Here is a 20,537-nt window from a genome sequence, read left to right on the forward strand (position 1 = left end):
GATCTCTTTAGTACATTTTCATACCTTCATTCCTCTAAGGAGCTCAGAGTGCCCTGTGTGGTTCCTCATTTTATCATGACAACAAATTTCTAGGGTAGATTGGACTGAAAGAAAGAGAGAGTGGCCCAAGCTCTCCAGCACAGAGGATGGAAATCCATTCTTCCAGACCTTATTCTAACACTCTAGTCACTACACCACACTGGCTCTCATACATGTGAAGGAAGGATTGGTAAAGAGGGACCGTGTCACACTAGAGCCCCCGTGGTATTAGGGCACAGCTGCTGTCCTAATGCCATGTCACATCCATTTGCACAATTGAGCTATACACTTGACTGGATTGCACACCCCATACTTTGGGCTGATCAGTTGCTCAACTGCAATGTCAGAGCATGTTGAAGCAGTTACACAGGTGTGGTTGCTGTCCTTCCCTTTTTCCAAGGAACTCAAGTAGCATGCATCTTTCTAGGCTGGGACATTCAAACTACTTCCCCACACTTCAGAATGGATGTCTTTTCCTCCCCCACATTTCCCAAAACAAATATAGTGATTTTTGCACAGTTGATAATACATACACAAAACAGCAGCTATTAATTTCAAAGGACTTTTGTGATAGTCCCATTGAAATCTATGGAGGTTATGCCATAGCAGCACTTTTTGAATTGCTCCCATGATGTAAAAAATCAAGACACATTGAGATATTGCCCTTAAAAGTATGCTGTTTGCACATAGTGCATGATATAGAATGTGCTGACATGACTGAATGAATCTGTTTGCTTTCGACACATTCCCATGCGCTGGGGCTTTGGTGTGAGTTAAGTCTTGCTTGCTTGTGCATACAGTGCACAAAACATCATTTCTGTTTTGCCCATATTTATTAAATTCCATAATAGGAATTGTTCTCATTTTAAATGCCGTGCATTTTTCCAGATATGTGGCAAGCTCAGGTTTCTGTTTCCCCATGGTTTACCAGGGCTGTTTATTACGTGAAAGAAACAGGAGGCCTTCAAGTCCACATCGCCGTTTGCAAGTCTGTCAAATGACATCAGCAACAAAGCGGGATTTAGTTCCTAACCACACACAAAAAGACCCGAGATTGCTGGTTGTGTCATGATGTCAGCTCCAGTTTCTCACCCGTTACTTATGGGCTTCAGTAGGTAACTGCCAGCTACGTCCTCCAGAGCTGTGGCAATGTTTTATTTAGACAAAATGTGAAATGTGTTTTTGCACTATGATTGTTCTTTCCCTTGTTTTGGAGGTGATTTCCCAATACTGCTTGTTATGTTCCCATGGAAGCATTCCTGGGCTTCATTACAATATTGTATTACCTAAAGAGTAGCTAAATACATTTTTCCCCAGTGGAGTAAGAATGCTATAGGAGTAAGAGTAAGAGTGCTATAACGTGTCACCATGAATGAGCATTTAGCTTTTGTTGTTAGGAAATGTGGTTTCATTTTCTCCATACAACAGTATCAAGGCACCAGATTCAGATTTATGTAACTAGCAGAAGTTACTATGTATTATCTTTTGTCAGTCAGACCTCTCATATACTTAGTAGTACTTTTCAATTAAATTAGTAGTACTTTTCAATTAAATACCCCAGCTTGCTCTCTGTCTCACTGATTCACAGAAAGCACTTCTACTATAAATTATTCTTGTATAAACTTACATAAAACAAATATTCCACAACATTGCATTTATTACCAGATGTAAAATGAAAAATAAATCTGCCCTACAAAAAGGATTAAATAGTTTCCTAGTCCATAAATAAGGCCAATTCTCATGTTATTTTATGACAAAGTAAGTTAATCATGCTAGGACTTTAAATTGTCATTTTAACATGCTAAGGTAAAGTCTTGTAACTGAACTGGTCAAATGAGAGCCTTGTTCCTCTGTTTAAAAACTTGATTAAATTGGTATCATGAATTCAGTTCTATAAGTCATCCAGTCTGCATTAGAAAACATAAAATGTAAAGCCTGTTGTCTATATCAGATTTTGTACAGCTCAACTTTGTCCAGTGAATCGGTGTACTTTTAATGGTCCATTTTGTGGTGAGTGCCTAAGGGGGGAAAAACTGTAAAGGGGCCCACCACTGGCATTGAACATTACTGGCCGCGCCAGCTGCCAATTTGCTGTGTTGTTAATATTTCGTTTTATAGTTTCACATATGTGTTTGGGTGGGAGAGCTGTAACATTTTGGTTCTTCTATTTTGTTAAGCATTATGCATTGCGTACCTCCTGAGTGAGGAATGGGACGCATGCAGCTTCTCTTCAGAAGCTGAGTATCTAACCATGGAGGGCTTGTCCTTGTTCCTTGACTGGCCTTTCCCCTTTTCTTCTTCTTCTTCAAGATTACTTGACTTTGACAAGCCTTTATTCGCATATGTATATGCATACTATAGGAGATCAGGTTAAATCTTCAAGATTAAAGATTTGTCTTCTAAAAGATTAGAAGTAGGACAGATTTTTGCATTCCTGTTGCATCCTATTATGCACACATGTAGATAGCCACTGCAGTGGCTCAAGTGGTTGAGATGCTGAACCGCAGGCTGTGGAAGGTCGGTAGTTCAGCAGTTCGAGACCCGGGTGCTGCATGACGGAGTGAGCTCCTGTCTCTAGTTCCAGCTCCTGCCAACCTAGCAGTTCGAAAGCAAGAAATTGCAAGTAGATAAATAGGTACCACTTCGGTGGGAAGGTAACAGCGTTCCGTGCGCCTCGGTGTTTAGTCATGCTGGCCACATGACCACGAAAGCGTCTTCGGACAGCGCTGGCTCTTCGTCTTTGAAACGGAGGTGAGCACCGCAACCCTAGAGTCGGATTCGACTGGCTTTCGAGCAAGGGAACCTTTACCTTTAGATAATGATTAACAGTGTTACAGAATTTTTATCTGGACAGCTCATCGTGGCTAAAACTTTTGCTCGACCACTCTGTAGGGATGTGAAATGGTATAACTCGATCTTGTCAGATCTCAGAAGCTAAGCAGGATCAATACTTGGATGGAGGAACACCACAAAAGACTGCAGAGAAAGGCAATGGTAAACCACCTCTGCTTCTTATGTGCCTTGAAATCTCCTTGATGGGATTGCCATAAGTCAGTTGTGACCTCATGGCGCATAGATATGTACCACTTTGGGCTGGAGACATTAAATGCATTTTGCGCTAAAACAAGCTGCGTACATGTAACAAAGTTACATGTTAGAGACAGTATTGCTGGTTTCTTGTCTGTAAGTTATTTTATTAACCGGGGGCCATTCAGTCAACCAATGGTAATGCAGTGGTACAGTCCAGGAATAGTTCACCATTTGATGTGCTGTTAATCTAGAGACCCGCTTTGGGGGAAGTATTTGTTGGGTTTTGCAAAATATCACTGTTCCTTTCCCATATGGTTTTCCTAAACATCTTTCAAAATTTTAATACTATTGAGCAAATGATGTTCTTTATCTGCACATCTAACTTTTAAAAAGTTATTTTACTTTTATGATTAGAAGAAAATAACATTTCTGCTATGTTAAGCTTTGTGACTGTTCCCACAGTTGCTTGGGTCAAGTCTCTCTCCTGGCCCTCCTTCATATATTGTTGTCATAATTCCCCAGAGCACTGCTACTATTTCACACATTCTGTTACTTTTTGATTTTGCATCAATATATTACCATGAGAAATTTAGCAAGTCTTATAAGCTTTGCCCTGTTTGCTCTTAGCATCCCATAAACACAGCAAATATTTGGATGTGATGGACTAATTGCAAACATTGATTTAAATTGTGTAAACTTCCTACTTTAATCTTTCTCCCCTTCCCCATGATATCCCATCATTTGCTGCACTGTGACACAATGAACAATCCCTAAGGCTTGCAGTTCATAGTTCTTTGCCTGAGCAGTTCTGTATCATCATTCTTCTTTGGGGCACACAATAATATCACCAAACAAATGTGCCAGCTTTGCATCCTTTCACATGGAACTTGTGATGACATCATATTGTATCCTATAAATCATTAAGGTGGTACCTAAAGTGCATCATGACACTCTAAAACTCAGAGGCTAGGAAATCAATCCCTGGTCCTGCACCAGTATGAGTTGTTTTTGTTAACAGAGATGAAATTATGGGTGTAACTTGTTGGCTGTCTTTAAAAAGACTTTTGCAAGCTGTTTGTTCAGCTGTCCCCAGCCAACAGTTTCATGCATGTGGCAAAGAAATGAATTTTCCCATCATCCACACAGATCACTTGTATTTATCCCATTTTTTTCTTTCATGTTGTGTGTGTAAGTGAGAGAGAGAGACTGTGTGAGAGAAACCATTTTTTAAACTGGAAATGTCAAATGTCTTTAGCAATTTGATCTCTTACAGAAGTATCTCATGGGTGCAAATTCTTCTGACACCATTTGTTCATTTAACTCACATTAATTTTCAACATACCATCATTTCAGCATTGAAAGATCAATAAAAATATATATGACCATTGTTTGGAATCATTCAGAGAGACTGCATTTTTTTATGTACAACATCGCTCACAAATCCAGCATGAATTCTAAACGTATTTACTTGTAACTTATTCCAATTTATTTAATTGGACCATTTCCACTAAGTGTGCCTAGGCTCAGAGGTGAACACACTGGGTTAAGTCCAGTGACTCCTGAGGAGACTTCTTCATCCAATGAGCAAGCCTCAATGGAAGGGAGTCATTGAATCCAGTTCCATTTCTTTAAAGTTTCTATAGTTCATCACTGAAATATAACTTGTAGTCTTTATATGGTCCTCCAATGTAATTCCAGTTTAAAAGTTGAATTCTGTAAACTTTAATTATAAACAATAGGAGTCTGTTTTTAAAAGATTTACAAACACACCTCTGCAAGTTAGAAGAAATTGTCCCTGCACAAGTACTTTACCCCATTAGCTGTTTTTGCATGAATGGCAAAGTTTTGCATATTTGAACCCTGATGTTATACGAATGCACACAGTACAACAGAAAATCTATTCCTTTGAATGTGGGAGTATGACCTTTGGCTTTGTTATATGGTTGACAAACAGCATTTTTAATAATGTCACATCTGCAGATCATGCAGATTTGTTAGCTGGTACTTCAAAGGACTCTTGAGTAAGCAAAATGTTCATGCTGAAATCCAGTCATAATGAAATGGCCTTGCAATGGGATTGAAATATTGGGCTGGTGTGTTTGTTTTTGGCTCTTTATCACTGTCCCCTCAACTTAACCCATGGATCTCAAATTTTAAGTTCATTTCACATTATGCAATTACCTATTTTTTTCAGCAAAATGATAGTAATTTGAGGTTGTGGGAGGAGAGGTTTGGCATTCGTTACCTGCAGAGCTGTTATTTTTCTAACAGGCCATCTTTTATATTTATGATGTTACAGAAGAAAACATATTGAAGTAGTTTGGTACTTAATATTTATAGATGCAGAATGAATCTTAACTTAACAGCAAAGGAGGAATGGGATTACAAGTGTTTTGCAACTTTACACTTAAATGTAAAAATTAAATTGCTGCCAGCACATCTGCTTTTGTTTTAGATCAAGATTAAGAAGGACAATGGTATTAATAGGGCTTCCATATGCCCACTGGAGGCAGAAGTTCTCCTGCCCCCAGTGGATCTTGCCTGCTGGCACTCCAGCAGCTGGCAGGAGAAAAATATTTTTAAAAAAACCAAACCTGCTGTTGGTGATAGTTGGTGATAGAGAGGTAACATCATGCCTCTCTAGGAATCACTAGGGACTTTATGGTAAACTCTATGGGACAACCATAGAGTTTTCAGTGATTACCAGAAAGTACTGCTGTCACTTCCTCTCTAGGAATTGCTGGAAAATCTATGATTTGATTATAGATTACTAGAGAGGTCTGATATGACTTCTGGGTTTTCCCCAGAAGTGATATCACACCGTCACTTATTGCCACCATCTAGGGTTGTCAGCCCCCAGGTCCAGGCAGAGGTTTCCCTGCTTCTGGGGGCTCCAATCCACCATGGGCCAGTTGGCCAGCAGGGGAAGCCCTGCCCCAAGCTGTGGCCACCCCTCCCCCTGCTGCAGAGATTTAAAGAGCTTCAGCTGTCATGTCACTCTAGGATTCAGTAGAAACTCTATGATAAACCCCACCCACTTTCCACCACCTCAGTATCCCACTGAGTGACAACCACTGGCTAGCAATGCTACATTGGGTGTGTGTTGGAAAGAAAGACTCACACCAGTGCTCTGCTATGCAAATTAAACCAATGACTTGAATGCATGAAACAAATTAAGTCTCTCTGTGAATTCATCTTTGAATTTAACTGTGATTAAACTCCTGTTGTGACAAGTTAGAGCAGCAAGAGCACACAGAGACGCTGAGGTGTTCTCAGTTGCCATTGTTACCCGGCTTCAAAAAGGTCTTCCCTCTGAGATCTTTTGCAGAAAATCCCGGGCAAAATCAGGATTTCTCTCTCTGGGCAACCGTTTAGTGGTTGGGAATAAATACACAGAATTACGGTGTAATTTAATGGTGGTTTTATTTTAATATATCCTATATTTAAGGGCTTTTATCATTTCTTTTCAGGGTTTTCTGCCTGGAGAAATAAAATAGGCAAGAAAACTCAATTTGAATAATTAACAAATAAGTGGTGCCTTTCTCAGTTGATCAGCAGCATATTCTTCAGTTGACTGCCATTTGGGAAACATCTGAGCGTATGTAACACTGGTCTGTGCCCACAGTGAGCACTGTTAGCCCAGTTGTGTGACTTGTACAATGCAGCCTTGGCATTAGGCTACTGCCAAGCAGTGCTCTCTGGTTCCCACAGGGGCCTTCTCCCGGTGGAAGTCTTCATCACTTCACATGCATCCCCAGTACAGTTGCCAACTCCAGATTAGAAAATTCTTGGAGATTTGGGGGTGGAGCCTGAGGAGGGCGGGGTTTGGTGGGGAGGGACATCAGTGAGGTATGATGCCAGAGAGTCCACCCTCCAAAGCAGCCATTTTCTCTATGGAAACTGATCTCTGTTCTGGAGGTCAGTTGCAATTCCTGCTAATTGGCATCTGCCTTTGCTTTGTCTCTGCCAGCGAACATTCTTTGTGGAAGCTTACAGTGGTGTAAAGACAAGCTGTACAATGGGAGTGTTTGAATTGGTTCACACAAACAACTTGCTACAGGTAGTAGCTGCCACAGGGAGGCTGTTTTGATTGGACTGGGAAGTTGTTCCAAGTCACACCTAGGAATATCCAGCTGGGTGGGGTTTTTTTAACTTCTTGCCTTAAAGAGGCTTGCTGTGACAAAGTTTGGGAACCCGTGTACTGGAGTAATTAATGAATCCATTTGAAAAAAGTCAGTGCCCTTCAATTAACCTAAATGGAGTGGAGCAGATGGGATTCCTGTCCTCAAGGGAGACTATTGAAAGAGATCACAAGAAATGCCACATCGGGCTGATTTATATGAGTAATTATCAACTTCATTTGAACAAAACTATTCAATAGGGTTGCAGTGAAAAAAATCAGAATTTAAAAAATGTCAAATGTGTCACTTTCACTTTCCAAAATAATGGGGGGGGGGCCAAAACAATTCTAAATCTCATAATTGGACACCAAATCACAGTTTGAACATATGGACATCTGTGTTAAAAACACTGGAAGCCTAATTGAAATGGAAATGGCTATTGTTCTTGAAGCTTATCCTCCAAGGCTTTTTATCATTTATCCATGTACAAGTTTGCTGTGAGATCTGCTTAAAAACAGATTCTCACATGAAATACATTCTGTGTTTGGGGAACAGCAGAGCTATAAAATGATATGCATAGCTGTTGAGAGATTATGCATCCAGTCATATGACACTCTTGATACTCTTGTTTAATCCCACTTAAAAGTCTGAATAAAACATGTTAGTGATCCCGGTTAAAAAAAATGTTGTTTTTCAAGAATCAGCTGCTAAGGCCTAAAGAAACTATAAAACTATAAAAGTCCCAGAGCCTGGGACCCTTCTGTCTAGAAAAAAAGATAGCAAAGCGGGGCCATAGAGGTTTAGGCATGGGGTGGAGAAAGCAATTGGAGCTTTTTCTCCCTCTCCGGTAATACTAGAACTCAGGGACATCCAATGAAACTGTTTGGAAGTAGGTTCAGAACAGACAAAACAAAATACTTCTTTACTCAACAAATAATTAGACTGTAGAATTCACTGCCAGCAGAGGTAGTGATGTCCACTAGCACAAATGTCTTTAAAAGGGGGTTGGACAAATTTGTGGTGGAGAGATCCATCTGTGGCTACTAGCCATGGTGACTGAAAGAAGCCTCCATCTACAGTGACAGCAAACCTCTGAATATCAGTGCTGTGAGGCAGCAGCAGGGGTGGATCTCAGCCTGTATGTCTCGTTTATTCAGCCCTCCATGGCAAGTGGTTGGCTGCTGTGTGAAATAGTATGCTGGGCTAAATAGACCACTGGAGACTCTGACCCGATAGGCTTAGTGTACTGATTAAGAGTAGCAGACTCTAACCTGGAGAACTGGGTTTGATTCCCCACTCCTCCTCCACATGAAGCCAGCTGGGTGACCTTGGGTCAGTCACAGTCCTCTCAGAGCTCTCTCAGCCCCACCTACCTCACAGGGTGTCTGTTGTGGGGAGAGGAAGGGAAGGAGATTGTAAGCCATTCTGAGGCCCCTTCAGGTAGTGAAGAGCAGGGTATAAAAACCAACTCCTACTCCTCTTCTTCTCTTCTTCTCCTCCTCCTCCTTCTCTTATATTATTTCCTGAATGTTCCTTTTAGCATTTTTTGCCACTTAAAAAAAAAGTATACATTTTATATCTTTCCTTAAGGAGATCAGGGCCATTATACATTATATTTTCCCCATATTTTGCCCTTACAGCAGTCCTATGAGGTGACTTAGGCTGAGAAAAAGTGACTGGCTAAAACTCCCCCCCCAAAAAAATTTCTTTGGGAAGGGAAGGGAACAGGAATCTTAAGAAGCAGAACCATGTTTACTTAGTTAAAGCAGAAAGAAATACATTTCTAGAATTATGCAGGGGTGATTTGCAGTAAGGAGCCCAGGGGGCGGGCACATGCAAGAAGCCCCGCCCCCTGCTCCCAGCAGCCCTCAGTTGGACCACGAGGAGCAAGAAGCAGCCAGGTAAGTTGCAGAGCCCCCTGCTGGCCCGCCTTCAGGTACAAGCTCTCCCTCCTCTGTGAGGACAGATTTGCACGTCCCCCCCCAATAGCTAGCAATCCAAAACAGTCCAGTGGCGCCTGAGCGGTGGGTGTTGCCTTCTGATACACTTCCGGTGATGTCAGGGGGTGTGGCATATGCAAATAAGTTAGGCTAATGCGTTGTGCTAATGAGCTCCTGCACCTCTTTTTCTACAAAATGACCCCTGGAACTATGTACTGGGTAACATGCAGTGTTTCCCCCCATTATTCAATGGCAACTCTGTTTTGCCCTACTCCTAAGGATCCAGCTCTAGACAGGCTGAAACTGGCCCCCCTTGCCCTGTGATTGCACTTTCCAGCATCCACTGATAACTGTGGACTAATTAAATTAATACAAAGGTATCTCTCACTGCTGCCAGCTGGAGCACTATCAAAACATGTGATAAATCATCTCTCACTGCTTTAACCACAGGAGGGAAAAACAACCAGAAAAGAATTAGCCACCTCAACCACCCTCCACCCAATGTTCCCTCCTCTCTTTTCCTTTTTGGGTTTGGTTGACTCCCCTCCTCCCCCCGCTGTCGCCACCACCCTGGCTTCTCTCAGAAACTTGTCTTCAATATTTTGGCAGGGTACCAAGGAGAAGTAGCTGTATAAGAGGAACTGATTCGGCCAGGCTGATAATAGCTTGTGAAGCTTCTAGACTGTGGTATGATGTGAACATTCTGTGGGGAAGAGATCATCTGTTCCAGCAGCAAGGCCTATTCAAATCTAAGGGGCTGCCACAGTTTAAGCACAGAGATACTTGTTAAATTAATGGGGTGTGTGATGTGGTTTACTAGCTTAGTGCTGCAGTGTCTGCTTTCTCCAGTTCTATCTCCACTTAATGCCAAACAGCTTTAGGGCTGCTCTGATAGGGTTTCACACATAACCCAGACCTAAAAACAAAAATGTGCTGCTTTCTCTTTCTGTATGGCAGTGATCTTCAAACTGTAAGCATAATCCTCCAGTAGTTAATACAACTCTTCTAGGAATTGCTTGTTTTCTGGCAACAGGTTTTAAGGTACCGTATGTGCAGTGGACTATACAAGATTGCTTCCACCTCTGAGGCTTAGACTAGAACACCATAATGGTATCCGTCCTGAGCAAAGATTGTATCCCAATGGTATGTTGGCACAGCTATGTCTGCACTTGCACCTCTCACTTGCAATTCTTCACAGCCTATTTCATTAACTTTCATTGACTGCCTGCTTCATTGATCACTCCTTTGTATTCTCTATTTGAGTCTTTCCAGTACTAAGCTGCCTCCTCTGACTGTGTTAGCAGAGGAAGAGAGGAGAATCGCTGGACCCCTTAGGACTAGGAGACATTTGCCATGAACTTCAGCAACACATGGATTGCATTGACTTATGCCATCCTCTTCGAAGCTTTTTGTCCAGGTTGCAAAGTACTTCCCCCCACCACCCTCTAGACTGTTGCCAAAAGGATAAACGTGCAGAGTTCCAGGAGGATAAAAGTGCAGAGATCCAGCTGCCAACTACCGGGGCTTCTAACAAGACAGGAAATTGGTACTCTGCAACTACCGGGGCTTCTAACAAGACAGGAAATTAGTACTCTGTAGATCATAACTGTGTTAAGTTACTGAACAGCATGCCTTTAGCTACTACATGGCACATAAGTTCAATTTTTTCCCCTAGTCTTCAACATTTTTTCACTAGTCAGCTTGGTTCATAGCACTGCCTCTCACCCAATATGACACTCAGAACTAGCTAAACTGGGGATTCTGAAAACGTAGGGTAAGAAGGAGAAAACTTTGGTGTTGTGCCTGGTGAGGAAAAATTGACTGTGGAAAATTTCACTGTGGAAATGGTCCCTATATGAACACCTGAACTGGGCTGGGAGGGGTTCTACAGATACAATCCTCCAACTTTGGTCAAAACTCCATGTATATCATATTGCCGTGTGGTCTAAGCAACTACCACCCATGTTCCAAATTCACAACAAAGCCTCTGCTTCCTGCATGCCTTCAGCCAGTCACTGTCTTTCCAGCTCCTTGTGAGCAGGAAGGTACTTTTAAAATCACTCTACTCCTCTGTGTCAAGGAACATAAGGGAGTCATGCCTGGGGCTAATTACCAAGATTGGCAAATTGGCATTGTCTAAACTAAAGCATAGACCTTGATGTGGATTTCTGGAACATTCATGCTTCTCTTGAAATCGTTAGGGGCTTTTGGCTCATAAAGAATGCAGTTCTTTAATCATAAAGAGTTCTGTCTGTTTCTGAAGTGTCATCATTAAGTATCTTCAGTTCTGATGCTGGAGAGAGATGAATAGTATTCACATCTTTTTTATGAATCTTGAGTGGAATGTTCATTTAGAGAAAAGTAGTTTCATGTGGATGGCCTTTAAAGAGCTAGCAGAAGAAGCACAGCATCAGGTTTTGTCTGAATCTCATCATCACATTCATCTTACTAGGTGATGAAAATCCCTGTGCATTTAGTACATTCATTGGTTCTCTCTCTGTTGGTCACTGAATACACCATTGCTCTTCAACAAATAATAATATTTAGAATTTATATGGTGCTTTTGAGTGCTAAGGTATTTTTTGGACATTATTCTAGTAATTCTGGCAATACTTTGGACAATAATTTGGAAAAAAAATTTAGTCCCTTATTGCAGATTTGGGCTGTCATGCAAACGCAGTTGTAAAATATGTTTTTTAAAAACCTGAATATCAAAAAAAGTTTAGGAAGCATTGTGTGTGGCATGTTTAGTAATTTTAATGGCATTAGAAGGTCTTTAATTGTACTTGAGAGGAAAAATTATGCGAGAGAACAATATTTCTTCAATTTCTCATTCATGGTGTGAGCGGCAGCACTTTAATGAAAAATAAGTGTTGTTGTGCATGTGTTTTATTAAATGTTTCTGTGGGCTGGAGAACAGTCCTACCACTGTGAAGCTGACCTAAGCATGAAGCTAGAGACTGGGGATGGGCACTTTCTGTAGCCCCTGTGGGACAATATGAGGTAGATAGCTGGTTTTTTACCAAGATTTAGATCCAGGGCAGCTGGCCCTCGCTCCCGCTGGGAGAAGCGAAGAAGGAGCTTGTAAAGTACACAGACCGGATAGAAATGACCCCTACTGACAGAAACCAGCTGCATGTCAACCTTCTCATTGCGTCTCTTGATTTCCAATCTCAAATAAATATATATGGTTGAAGGCTCTGTGGAAAGAAAACAGAATAATGTATTCTTCTCAGAGTCCAAAATCGTGACTTTTTCTGTTTTGGGGGAGGGGGAGGATTTTCCCCCACACACACATTAAGGTCTATTTTATCCCTGACACTTTGTGGAGAGGGGAGGAGACTAAGGAGGCATGAAAATTGTGCCATTTATGATGGCAGATGCTGTAGTTCATCATCAAAGCAGGATCATTTGGACAAACACTGCGTGGGCACATTTACAGACTAATAGTCACCATTTATAAAATTTCTGTGGGAGTTTTCTATTTGGAGTGAATAAACAGCCTTATAACATGTTATTGGCCTTCTACCAAAATAATGTAGATTTCCAACCCATTTCATTCAGCAGATTCCATTTTGAAGGAGGGGAAAAAATGACTTAGATTTGGCATATTGTCCTCTACTGAGCCTTAACATATTTTTGAAGAATGTTCGTTATGTTGCATGTTTGGACCAACTAATAGTTAAGTCAGAGTATGGATTCTTGTGAAAGAATTAGAAACATTGAAGGGGTCTTCCATTTTTGTAACCACATGGAAAACAGAGAGTGAGGCTGGAGGAATGGGTGAGTGATGGAAGTAAGGGTAAATCACAGTTTCTTGATAACTTCCTTGTTTCATTTTTTTAGATAGCTTTGGTGCTTTTTTCCCTTTCAGGGTGTTAAATTGTGGCAACCCAATATATTGACCCAGACAATTCAGAAAAAAGCATTCAATTCTTTTGTTTCGAGCAAGCAGTCGATGGCTCAGAGGGTTTCTGAACCACAGTTGATCTGGTGCATTTCATAATACAAACTGGATTCCTGGAGCCGGCCAGGAAGAGGGATATTTCAAAATGTGGTGCAACACAGCAAGTCAGTTCCCCTGACTTAAATGGACATTGGCTGACCTAGCTCATTTTTAGGTCAGCCAGAAGTAACTCCATTCCAATCAGGTCACCACAATATAGTGTGAAAAAAAAGATCATCAGATAGGAATAATGTGTTCAGGCAGATGACATTTGCAGGAGGAAGATATGCGCTTAACACCATGCACTGCCAAAATCATGGTTTGAGACTCGTTTGTGCTGCATTCCTGCATTACACATTCTTAAAAAAAATGTGGATTACCAAAAAGATGAGAAGATTGAGGGGTTGTCGTATAACTGAGGGGAAGCCACACGACATTGTTGAATGGGAGATGTTTTATATTTGGTTTTATATTTGGTTGCACCAATATTTGGTTGCACCAGCAAAGCTTTTGTGGCTCTCTAAACTTAAGCCTCACTTTCTCTAGAGTGTTCCTGCCACATGGTTTCTCTTCACTGTGCTTATTTGTACAAGCAATTTCCCATTGTAAGCCCTTGGAACAGAAACATCAAACAATATTCTGTGGAACACTGTGTAATAGTTAGAATATTTATTAGCCTCTGTTCTCCCCAGATTATATAAACTGAACACTTATCAAATTAAGTAGTTTACAACAATTAAAAGGCAACCAAACTATAATACAAAAAATGCAATTATATGAACAACAGACTATCCAACTTGGTCTTAAATCCAATGAGCCATCTGCCCAAGGCCAAAAGCTCTTCAACTCAATGCCTTTTGGCTCACCCCTCTGACCGCATCCAATCTTTATACCTACAGGTAGGAAACAAAAAGAGCAAGTGAGAGCCTTCCCTAACATGGTGCAGCTGGCAGTAGTGTTCCTCCTAATTTGCACTCCCTAATTGGGTTGCAGATCCCCTTGCCATTGTGGTGGAGGGATTTGGAGGGCATTTCGGGGGACATTGTCGGGTGACATCCTGATGCAATGATGTCATCAGAAGTGATGTCATCGTATTGGCACCATCGTGTATGATGCTCTAGCTTTTGGGCAAAAACTATGGTTTTTTGGGTTTGAAAGAGTGTGCCCAAAAACCAGAGTGTTGCATGCAGTGTTGCTGACATGACGACATCACTTCCAGGTAATGTCATCACGTTGGGGACGTCACCCGACAACATCCCTATTTGGGGGTGGGGTTCCCCCACCAGCCAGCTGGCCAGCAGTGGATCATAGTCCCCAAAATCAGGGGAACCGCTGCTGGGACCTGGCAACCCTATCCCTAATATTTGTAGCTAAGCAGCAGCAACTATAATTGGAAAGTAGTTCAGGAAAGATTCCTTCTTTCTCAGAAGTTTCCAACAAGAGCTTGAAAATGCTTCTCTGCCATAAGTGATTGTGTGGCAAACAATTTATCATTGGTGGGCAGAGGAGAGAGGTAGAGGCCATAAGAAACAGAGAAACAATGTACAGGTATTTTATTGCCTTCCTTAAGGTAGGGAAGAGAGAATGTGTGGCTATGACAAAAATGTAGCGGTAAATTTGGGTTTTGAGGAGGGATTGACACTGATTTTTATGCCACTTTTCCCCCAGTGAGGACCCAAAGCAGTTTGCATCACTCTCCCCTCATCTATTTTATCCTCACCACATTTCTATGAGGTAGGTTAGGCTGTGAGGTAGTGACTGGGCCAGGGTTGCTCAGTGAGGTTCCATGGCAAAGTAGGGATTCAAACCTGCTATATGACATCACTTCCTGGTATCTGCTGAAAGAGAGGATGTGCTGTTGGTGTAATGTTGCTTTTTTAACACTCCTCCCCACTGACTCTTGGCAGACCAGCAGGCAACAGAGAAGGATGCTGGGAAGTCTTCTGCTGAAGCAGGAGATCATGTCTCCCTAGTTGAAAGGTGAACAACTATATATTTATATTGGAAAATTTCTGCCTTTTCAAGGAACCATCCCAAGATGGCTTTCAAAATAAAGCATAATAAAAATATAAAACACTATAAATTTTATTTCAAACCCAGCATTCAAAACCTAGCTGGAACATAAAAACATAAAACACTGAGCAGCTTAAAATTAGTCTCACACCATTCTGAAGCTCAAAGCAGACAATTAAATGATGTTAAAATGATGTTAAAATCCTGGGTAAAAAGAAATGTTTTTGGCAAACCTCAAGGGGAACAGCATTCCACAGGCAAGGTCCTGTTGCTGAAAATGCGAGAGGGAGAGAGAGCAGGGCTTGTGGGGAAGATCTTAGCTGACAGGCTGGACAGTATGGAGGAGGTACTCCTGCAGGTATCCCTGCCCCAAGCAGTACTTTGAATTGTGCCCAGAAAGAGAGGGGAAAGTCTTAACTGTGGCTCAATAATATCCCACATTTTGGGTCAATTAACAAAACAGATAACTTTTGCCTCAAATGCTTAAAGATCCCCTCCAATATATTTATTGTAAATGCTCTCTTTCATTTTGTTCCAGAGGCTGAAGGCAGCATTGACTCACCATCCTGCAGGCATGTCAAATGGAAATATGAACACTATGGGTCACATGATGGAAATGATGAGCTCCCGACAGGACCAGACAACCCACCATCATATGCACTCACATCCGCATCAGCACCAGTCGCTTCCACCTCATCATCCCTATCCTCACCAGCATCAACACCCGACACACCATTCTCATCCTCAAACTCATCACCAGCAGAACCACCCGCATCACCACTCGCATTCACACCTTCACGCACACCCGGCGCATCACCAGACCTCGCCACATCCGCCACTGCATACGGGCAGTCAAGCACAGGTAGAACTCCTTTTCAGAGTCTATTTTCTGACGATACTGGTTGAAAAGCAGGAACTTAGTTTGTCTTTTATGTGTGCTTGTGTTTCATAGCTCTCAAGTCTGTTGTGGGCCCATAGATGTTGCCACTGAGACTTCAAACATTAAATTGCTATATATATTGGAGTGCTTTTGACCATCAAAGAACTTTGAATAACATTTTCTGGTTAAATAATTATGAGGTCCATGACAATGCAACCCTGAAGCAGAGTTACACCCTTCTAAGCCCATTGTTTCGGATTGCACTGTGTTTGTTGTTTCGTGGCTCTACAATCGGTGTAGCCAATGGCTGTCAGAGGGGTTTTCTACAGCAAACACATGTAAATGTGGACAGTATAGCCGTATCTTTAAACTAATATGCTTCCACATGACCCAGAGAGAAGAAGGCAAAACATCTGTCTTGTGATTAAGATCTACAGTGGTTACTCATCAACGTACACACCTCAGTCCCATGTCTTAGTGTAGGAATGGACCATTTGGTCTGAGATATTGAAGACACAGTATTTCTGCCTTTCTCCCAGGCTGATCTCACATTGCCTCTAAGTCCAGGGCTGTTTTAATAGCTGTTCTTTGTTCCTCTTACAATATATTTGGTAGTATACTAAAGAACATTTGGACAAGTCACTGCCATCTTTGATCTGATTTGCTTTGGGTAGGTGAGGATGCAGGCAGGCATCCAGGGACTCCTTGTTTCCTGTAGGTAAACTCCTTTCACATTCCAACTGTTGCCTTGGTCTACTCACCAATATACTATTTATTTATTTAAAATACTTATATCTCACTTTCTCCCATTTACCTACATTGGTCTTCTAAGCTGTGACCTATTTAATCAAGCAGTCTCATTTAATCTATTTAATCAAGCAATCGAATTAACAGACACAAACCCATCACCAACTGAGCTATTCCTATAGCTTTGTGTTCCAGAGTGGGCAAAAATTCCCTATCTGCAGCCAAAACAAATTCCAAATCAATCCCTATAGCCACTGGTTAGTCCCACACCACCACAGGAAGCGGGAGGCACCAAGATGCCCAGAACTCAATCTGGAAATGAATCCATACACAGAACCTAATTGCCACTTTCAAATTACTTCTTCTAGACTGCAGCTACCTAGCTAGCTATTGGGGAATGCATTTAGGGTTACAAGCCTGGGGAAAATAGGTGCTTTCTCTTGATTGTCCATTTAGGTACAGTTGCTACGCACTTGAAGGTTAGTACACCTTTGGTCTAAAAAGATGATTTAGGATTCACACACATTCATGAAATTAGAGGTACCAGAGGTTTGTAAGACTTCCTTACTTCAATATAGACCCATTGGCTTTCATAGAATTACTTCATTTCCATATTGGTCATGTAAAAGAGATATTTGCTCAAAAATATTGTGCAGCGCTGCTTGGAGGATAAATGGAAATCTTAAGATCTATATGTCAGGTAGTTCCCTGGACAACAGAACAGCTTAAATTCCTCATGGGAACACAATAGCAGTGACACTTTTTGAAGAGGGCATTGACTGGGATAAAAGATGGGTTGAGTGAGTAATAAACATAAGGTTATTACTTTCCAAACCCATCTATAATTCCCCTTAGTTCTGGCCTCTTTGGGGGTCAGACTGCTTCAGCAGACACATTAATCTTATGGTACACTTTACTAATTATTAACCAACTCTTTCTATTGAACTAAATACTTCAATTTCAAGGTTCACGTCAAAACCAAAGCATGATCTGAATCGCTAGGAGCGATGTTCTCCCTTTTGCCATATTTTTGATTATTTTATGCCATGCCCTTGCATTAAATTTCAAACTTTTCAACAGCCATGCAGCGCTTAACGAATTATGGGTTGCTAAAATGAATGAGTACAAATAGAGCACTAGGTTATAAAGAACAGAAGAACGTATTGGATCAGGGATCAAGGCAACAACCCGTCCATTTAATATGACCTTTTTCTGTGATAGATGCTTTGCTTTGTGTCGGCTGGCTGGAGTCAGATATTACACACACATTTTCCAAGTACTAGATTGTTTTGACTACTGAAGTTTAATTAAGATGAATTCCCAGTCAGGAGAACTTTGGCACACAAGTAGGTTGTCGATATTTTGCATGACTATGTGCAGATTGTGTGTTTGTGTTAATTATGGGGATTTGGTGATCTTATCCTTGCCAACATTTTTTTACATTAGCACCATCTACAATACATATGGATAATCTCAGTTTCGCCAACATTCTGTTTTAAAAATAGAACTGTTCCTCTAGCGGTTATCTGCACCATTGCACCTACAAATGTATGTAGCATCATGCAGTGGCTATCTGGTCATGTCTACATACTTTCCTTACAAGCCCATACAAAGCCTGGGCTGCTGGTCCACAGATTGCGATGTAGGGTAAGATGCAAGAGCCAAGGGTGTCATAAACTTAGAGTTGGAACAGACTGGGGAGGGAAGGTGAGATGGCAACTAACTGATATCAGAGCCACAGCCCTTTTTCCTTATCTCATCCAAGAATCTGCAAGCACCAGAAGAAGGATTAGCCAGTGGGTAGGCAGAAAAGGCTGACAAGCTGAAAAGAATACAATTTCACATAGCACATTAGCTCTGATTGACAAGGACCTTCACACAGCAGAATAGCAGAGAAGCACTGAAAGTAAAGCAAAGCCTGTAAGATTGTTAGGGCTGGGAGCAGCCTTTAACACGAAATATTACTAATGATAATACATCCCATTTCATTGTGGGACTTGTAACCACAGATAGAGAAACTGTTCCAAAAATAGCTTGGAGAAGCTGAGTTCAAGAGGACTCAATAGTCTTGAGACTGCAATGTCCCCAGAAGGATTATTTGGTTTGATACCCTATCTGACTTCATTTGCATCATGCCATTAGTCCAGAGAGCTTCCAATAGCATATATGGAGCTCTCCCACCCAGCCTGGACCTGCCAAACTTCAGAGAAAGGATGTTGTCAAGAACTTTCTCATCATAGAACTGTCTGTAGCTTTCAAATTAATATCAAAAAGGTTAGTTGCAAACCAAGTAGAGGGGCAATTACGACAAATAATATGTATAACCTGAGTAACATCAAAATACATATATTTATTGTCAAAGGATTAAAAACATTTATGGGCCCGACTGTAGCCTTATTACAGAATAAAAATACAATATACACAAATGGGAACTATTGTACCCAGGCATGTTTTGGCCATAATACACCTTCCTCAGTGGTCAAGCAATATTAGTACATATAGGCTCATAATACAATATAAAACAGTTTACAAGTTGATGCAGGACCGAAAAAGGAGTTTTATAATAAAGATCAATTTACAAAAGGCATGAGAAAGTTTATGAGGCCTTCTAGAGTCTAGCCTTGTGCCATAGTCAGATGCATACGTGCTGGAAATATGTTGCTATGGTATGCCTTCTGATTTTGGTCCAGAAAATACAAATACCAACCAATGCTCCCTCTAAGCTGTAGAGTCTTGTGAGCAAAAATTCTACTTTGTGAGCTACTGGCATTAAAATTGTGAGCGAGCGATTTGGCTACTGCCTAAAATAATTTGCTCTGGAACCATCCTTCCTGAACTAAGACAAAAATCTGTGAGCTGGAGGCTAAAAAACTGTGAGTTAGGTCACCCTAACTCAGAGGAAACACTAATACCAACAACTGTACACTATTTATGGTACATGGGCTCTGATCAGTTGTTAGTCTCAAAACCGGAAAGCATACAATAGCAACATTTTTCCAGCATGTATTTACTAATGTACTAATATTTCTTGATCACTGAGGAAGGCCTATTAGGGCCGAAACGCATTAGGGTACAATAGTTCCCACTTGTGTATATTGTATTTTTATCCTGTAATGAGGCTACAGTTGGGCCCATAAATGTTTTATATCCTTTGACAATAAATACATGTATTTTTTATATTACTCGGGTTATACATATTGCTTTTAGTAATTTGCCCTCTACTTGGTTTGTAACTAACCTTTTTTGGTTCTTGATTCAATTTTTTTGAATCCCCTTTGTTTCTTTTGCTTTCAAATTAATATCCTGGCAGCCACTACTTGTTCCTTATTGGGGGGGGAAATCACTATTACTTTAAGGCAAAGAATCTTAAAGGGTGTAAAGGATTCTTCTATAAATATAAAAGAGCAGATCTGAGAAGCAGAGCTTTAAAATCAGTATTTATACACTGAATAAAGATGGAGAAAGTCTGCATTAAGGAAAAATTTGGGTATCCAAAAATGATTCAGAAGGTGTTGCGTATGGTCTTTGATGTTACGTCGACAGTTTAAAAGAGACCTTTGAGGTTTTTACATTTCAGGTGTGTCACTTTGGAACTGAAGACCTATGCCTGTTATAGAGGGCACCTGGCATTGCTCAAAGTACCCTTCTCATGCCAAATAGACGCTGTCAGCTAGTTCTCACAATACTGGTAGCAGTCTGAAATGTGGAGTTGATTACATGCAGCCAGAGTTTGGACATGTAATGAAGTGACCATATACTAGTTTTAGTTTCTTAGAGCAAGCAGTCATTTCACAGGTCCTTTCTTTCCTCACTCAGTGAGG

The 20,537-nt window shown here is 41.1% G+C and overlaps 1 protein-coding gene across 2 annotated transcripts in view; it reads left to right on the plus strand.

Annotated features, from left to right (window-relative positions):
* The window catches only part of CREB5 (cAMP responsive element binding protein 5), a 261,112-nt gene that overhangs the window by 229,934 nt on the left and 10,641 nt on the right, over nt 1–20,537 (plus strand). For both annotated transcript variants that reach the window (XM_015405789.1, XM_015405790.1), the window contains one exon: nt 15,628–15,951. In XM_015405789.1, the coding sequence (XP_015261275.1) occupies nt 15,628–15,951 (324 nt within the window). The remainder of the gene's footprint in view (nt 1–15,627; nt 15,952–20,537) is intronic.

Source organism: Gekko japonicus, unplaced genomic scaffold, assembly GCF_001447785.1.
Source record: "Gekko japonicus isolate JY-2015 unplaced genomic scaffold, Gekko_japonicus_V1.1 scaffold126, whole genome shotgun sequence".
NCBI lineage: Eukaryota > Metazoa > Chordata > Lepidosauria > Squamata > Gekkonidae > Gekko > Gekko japonicus.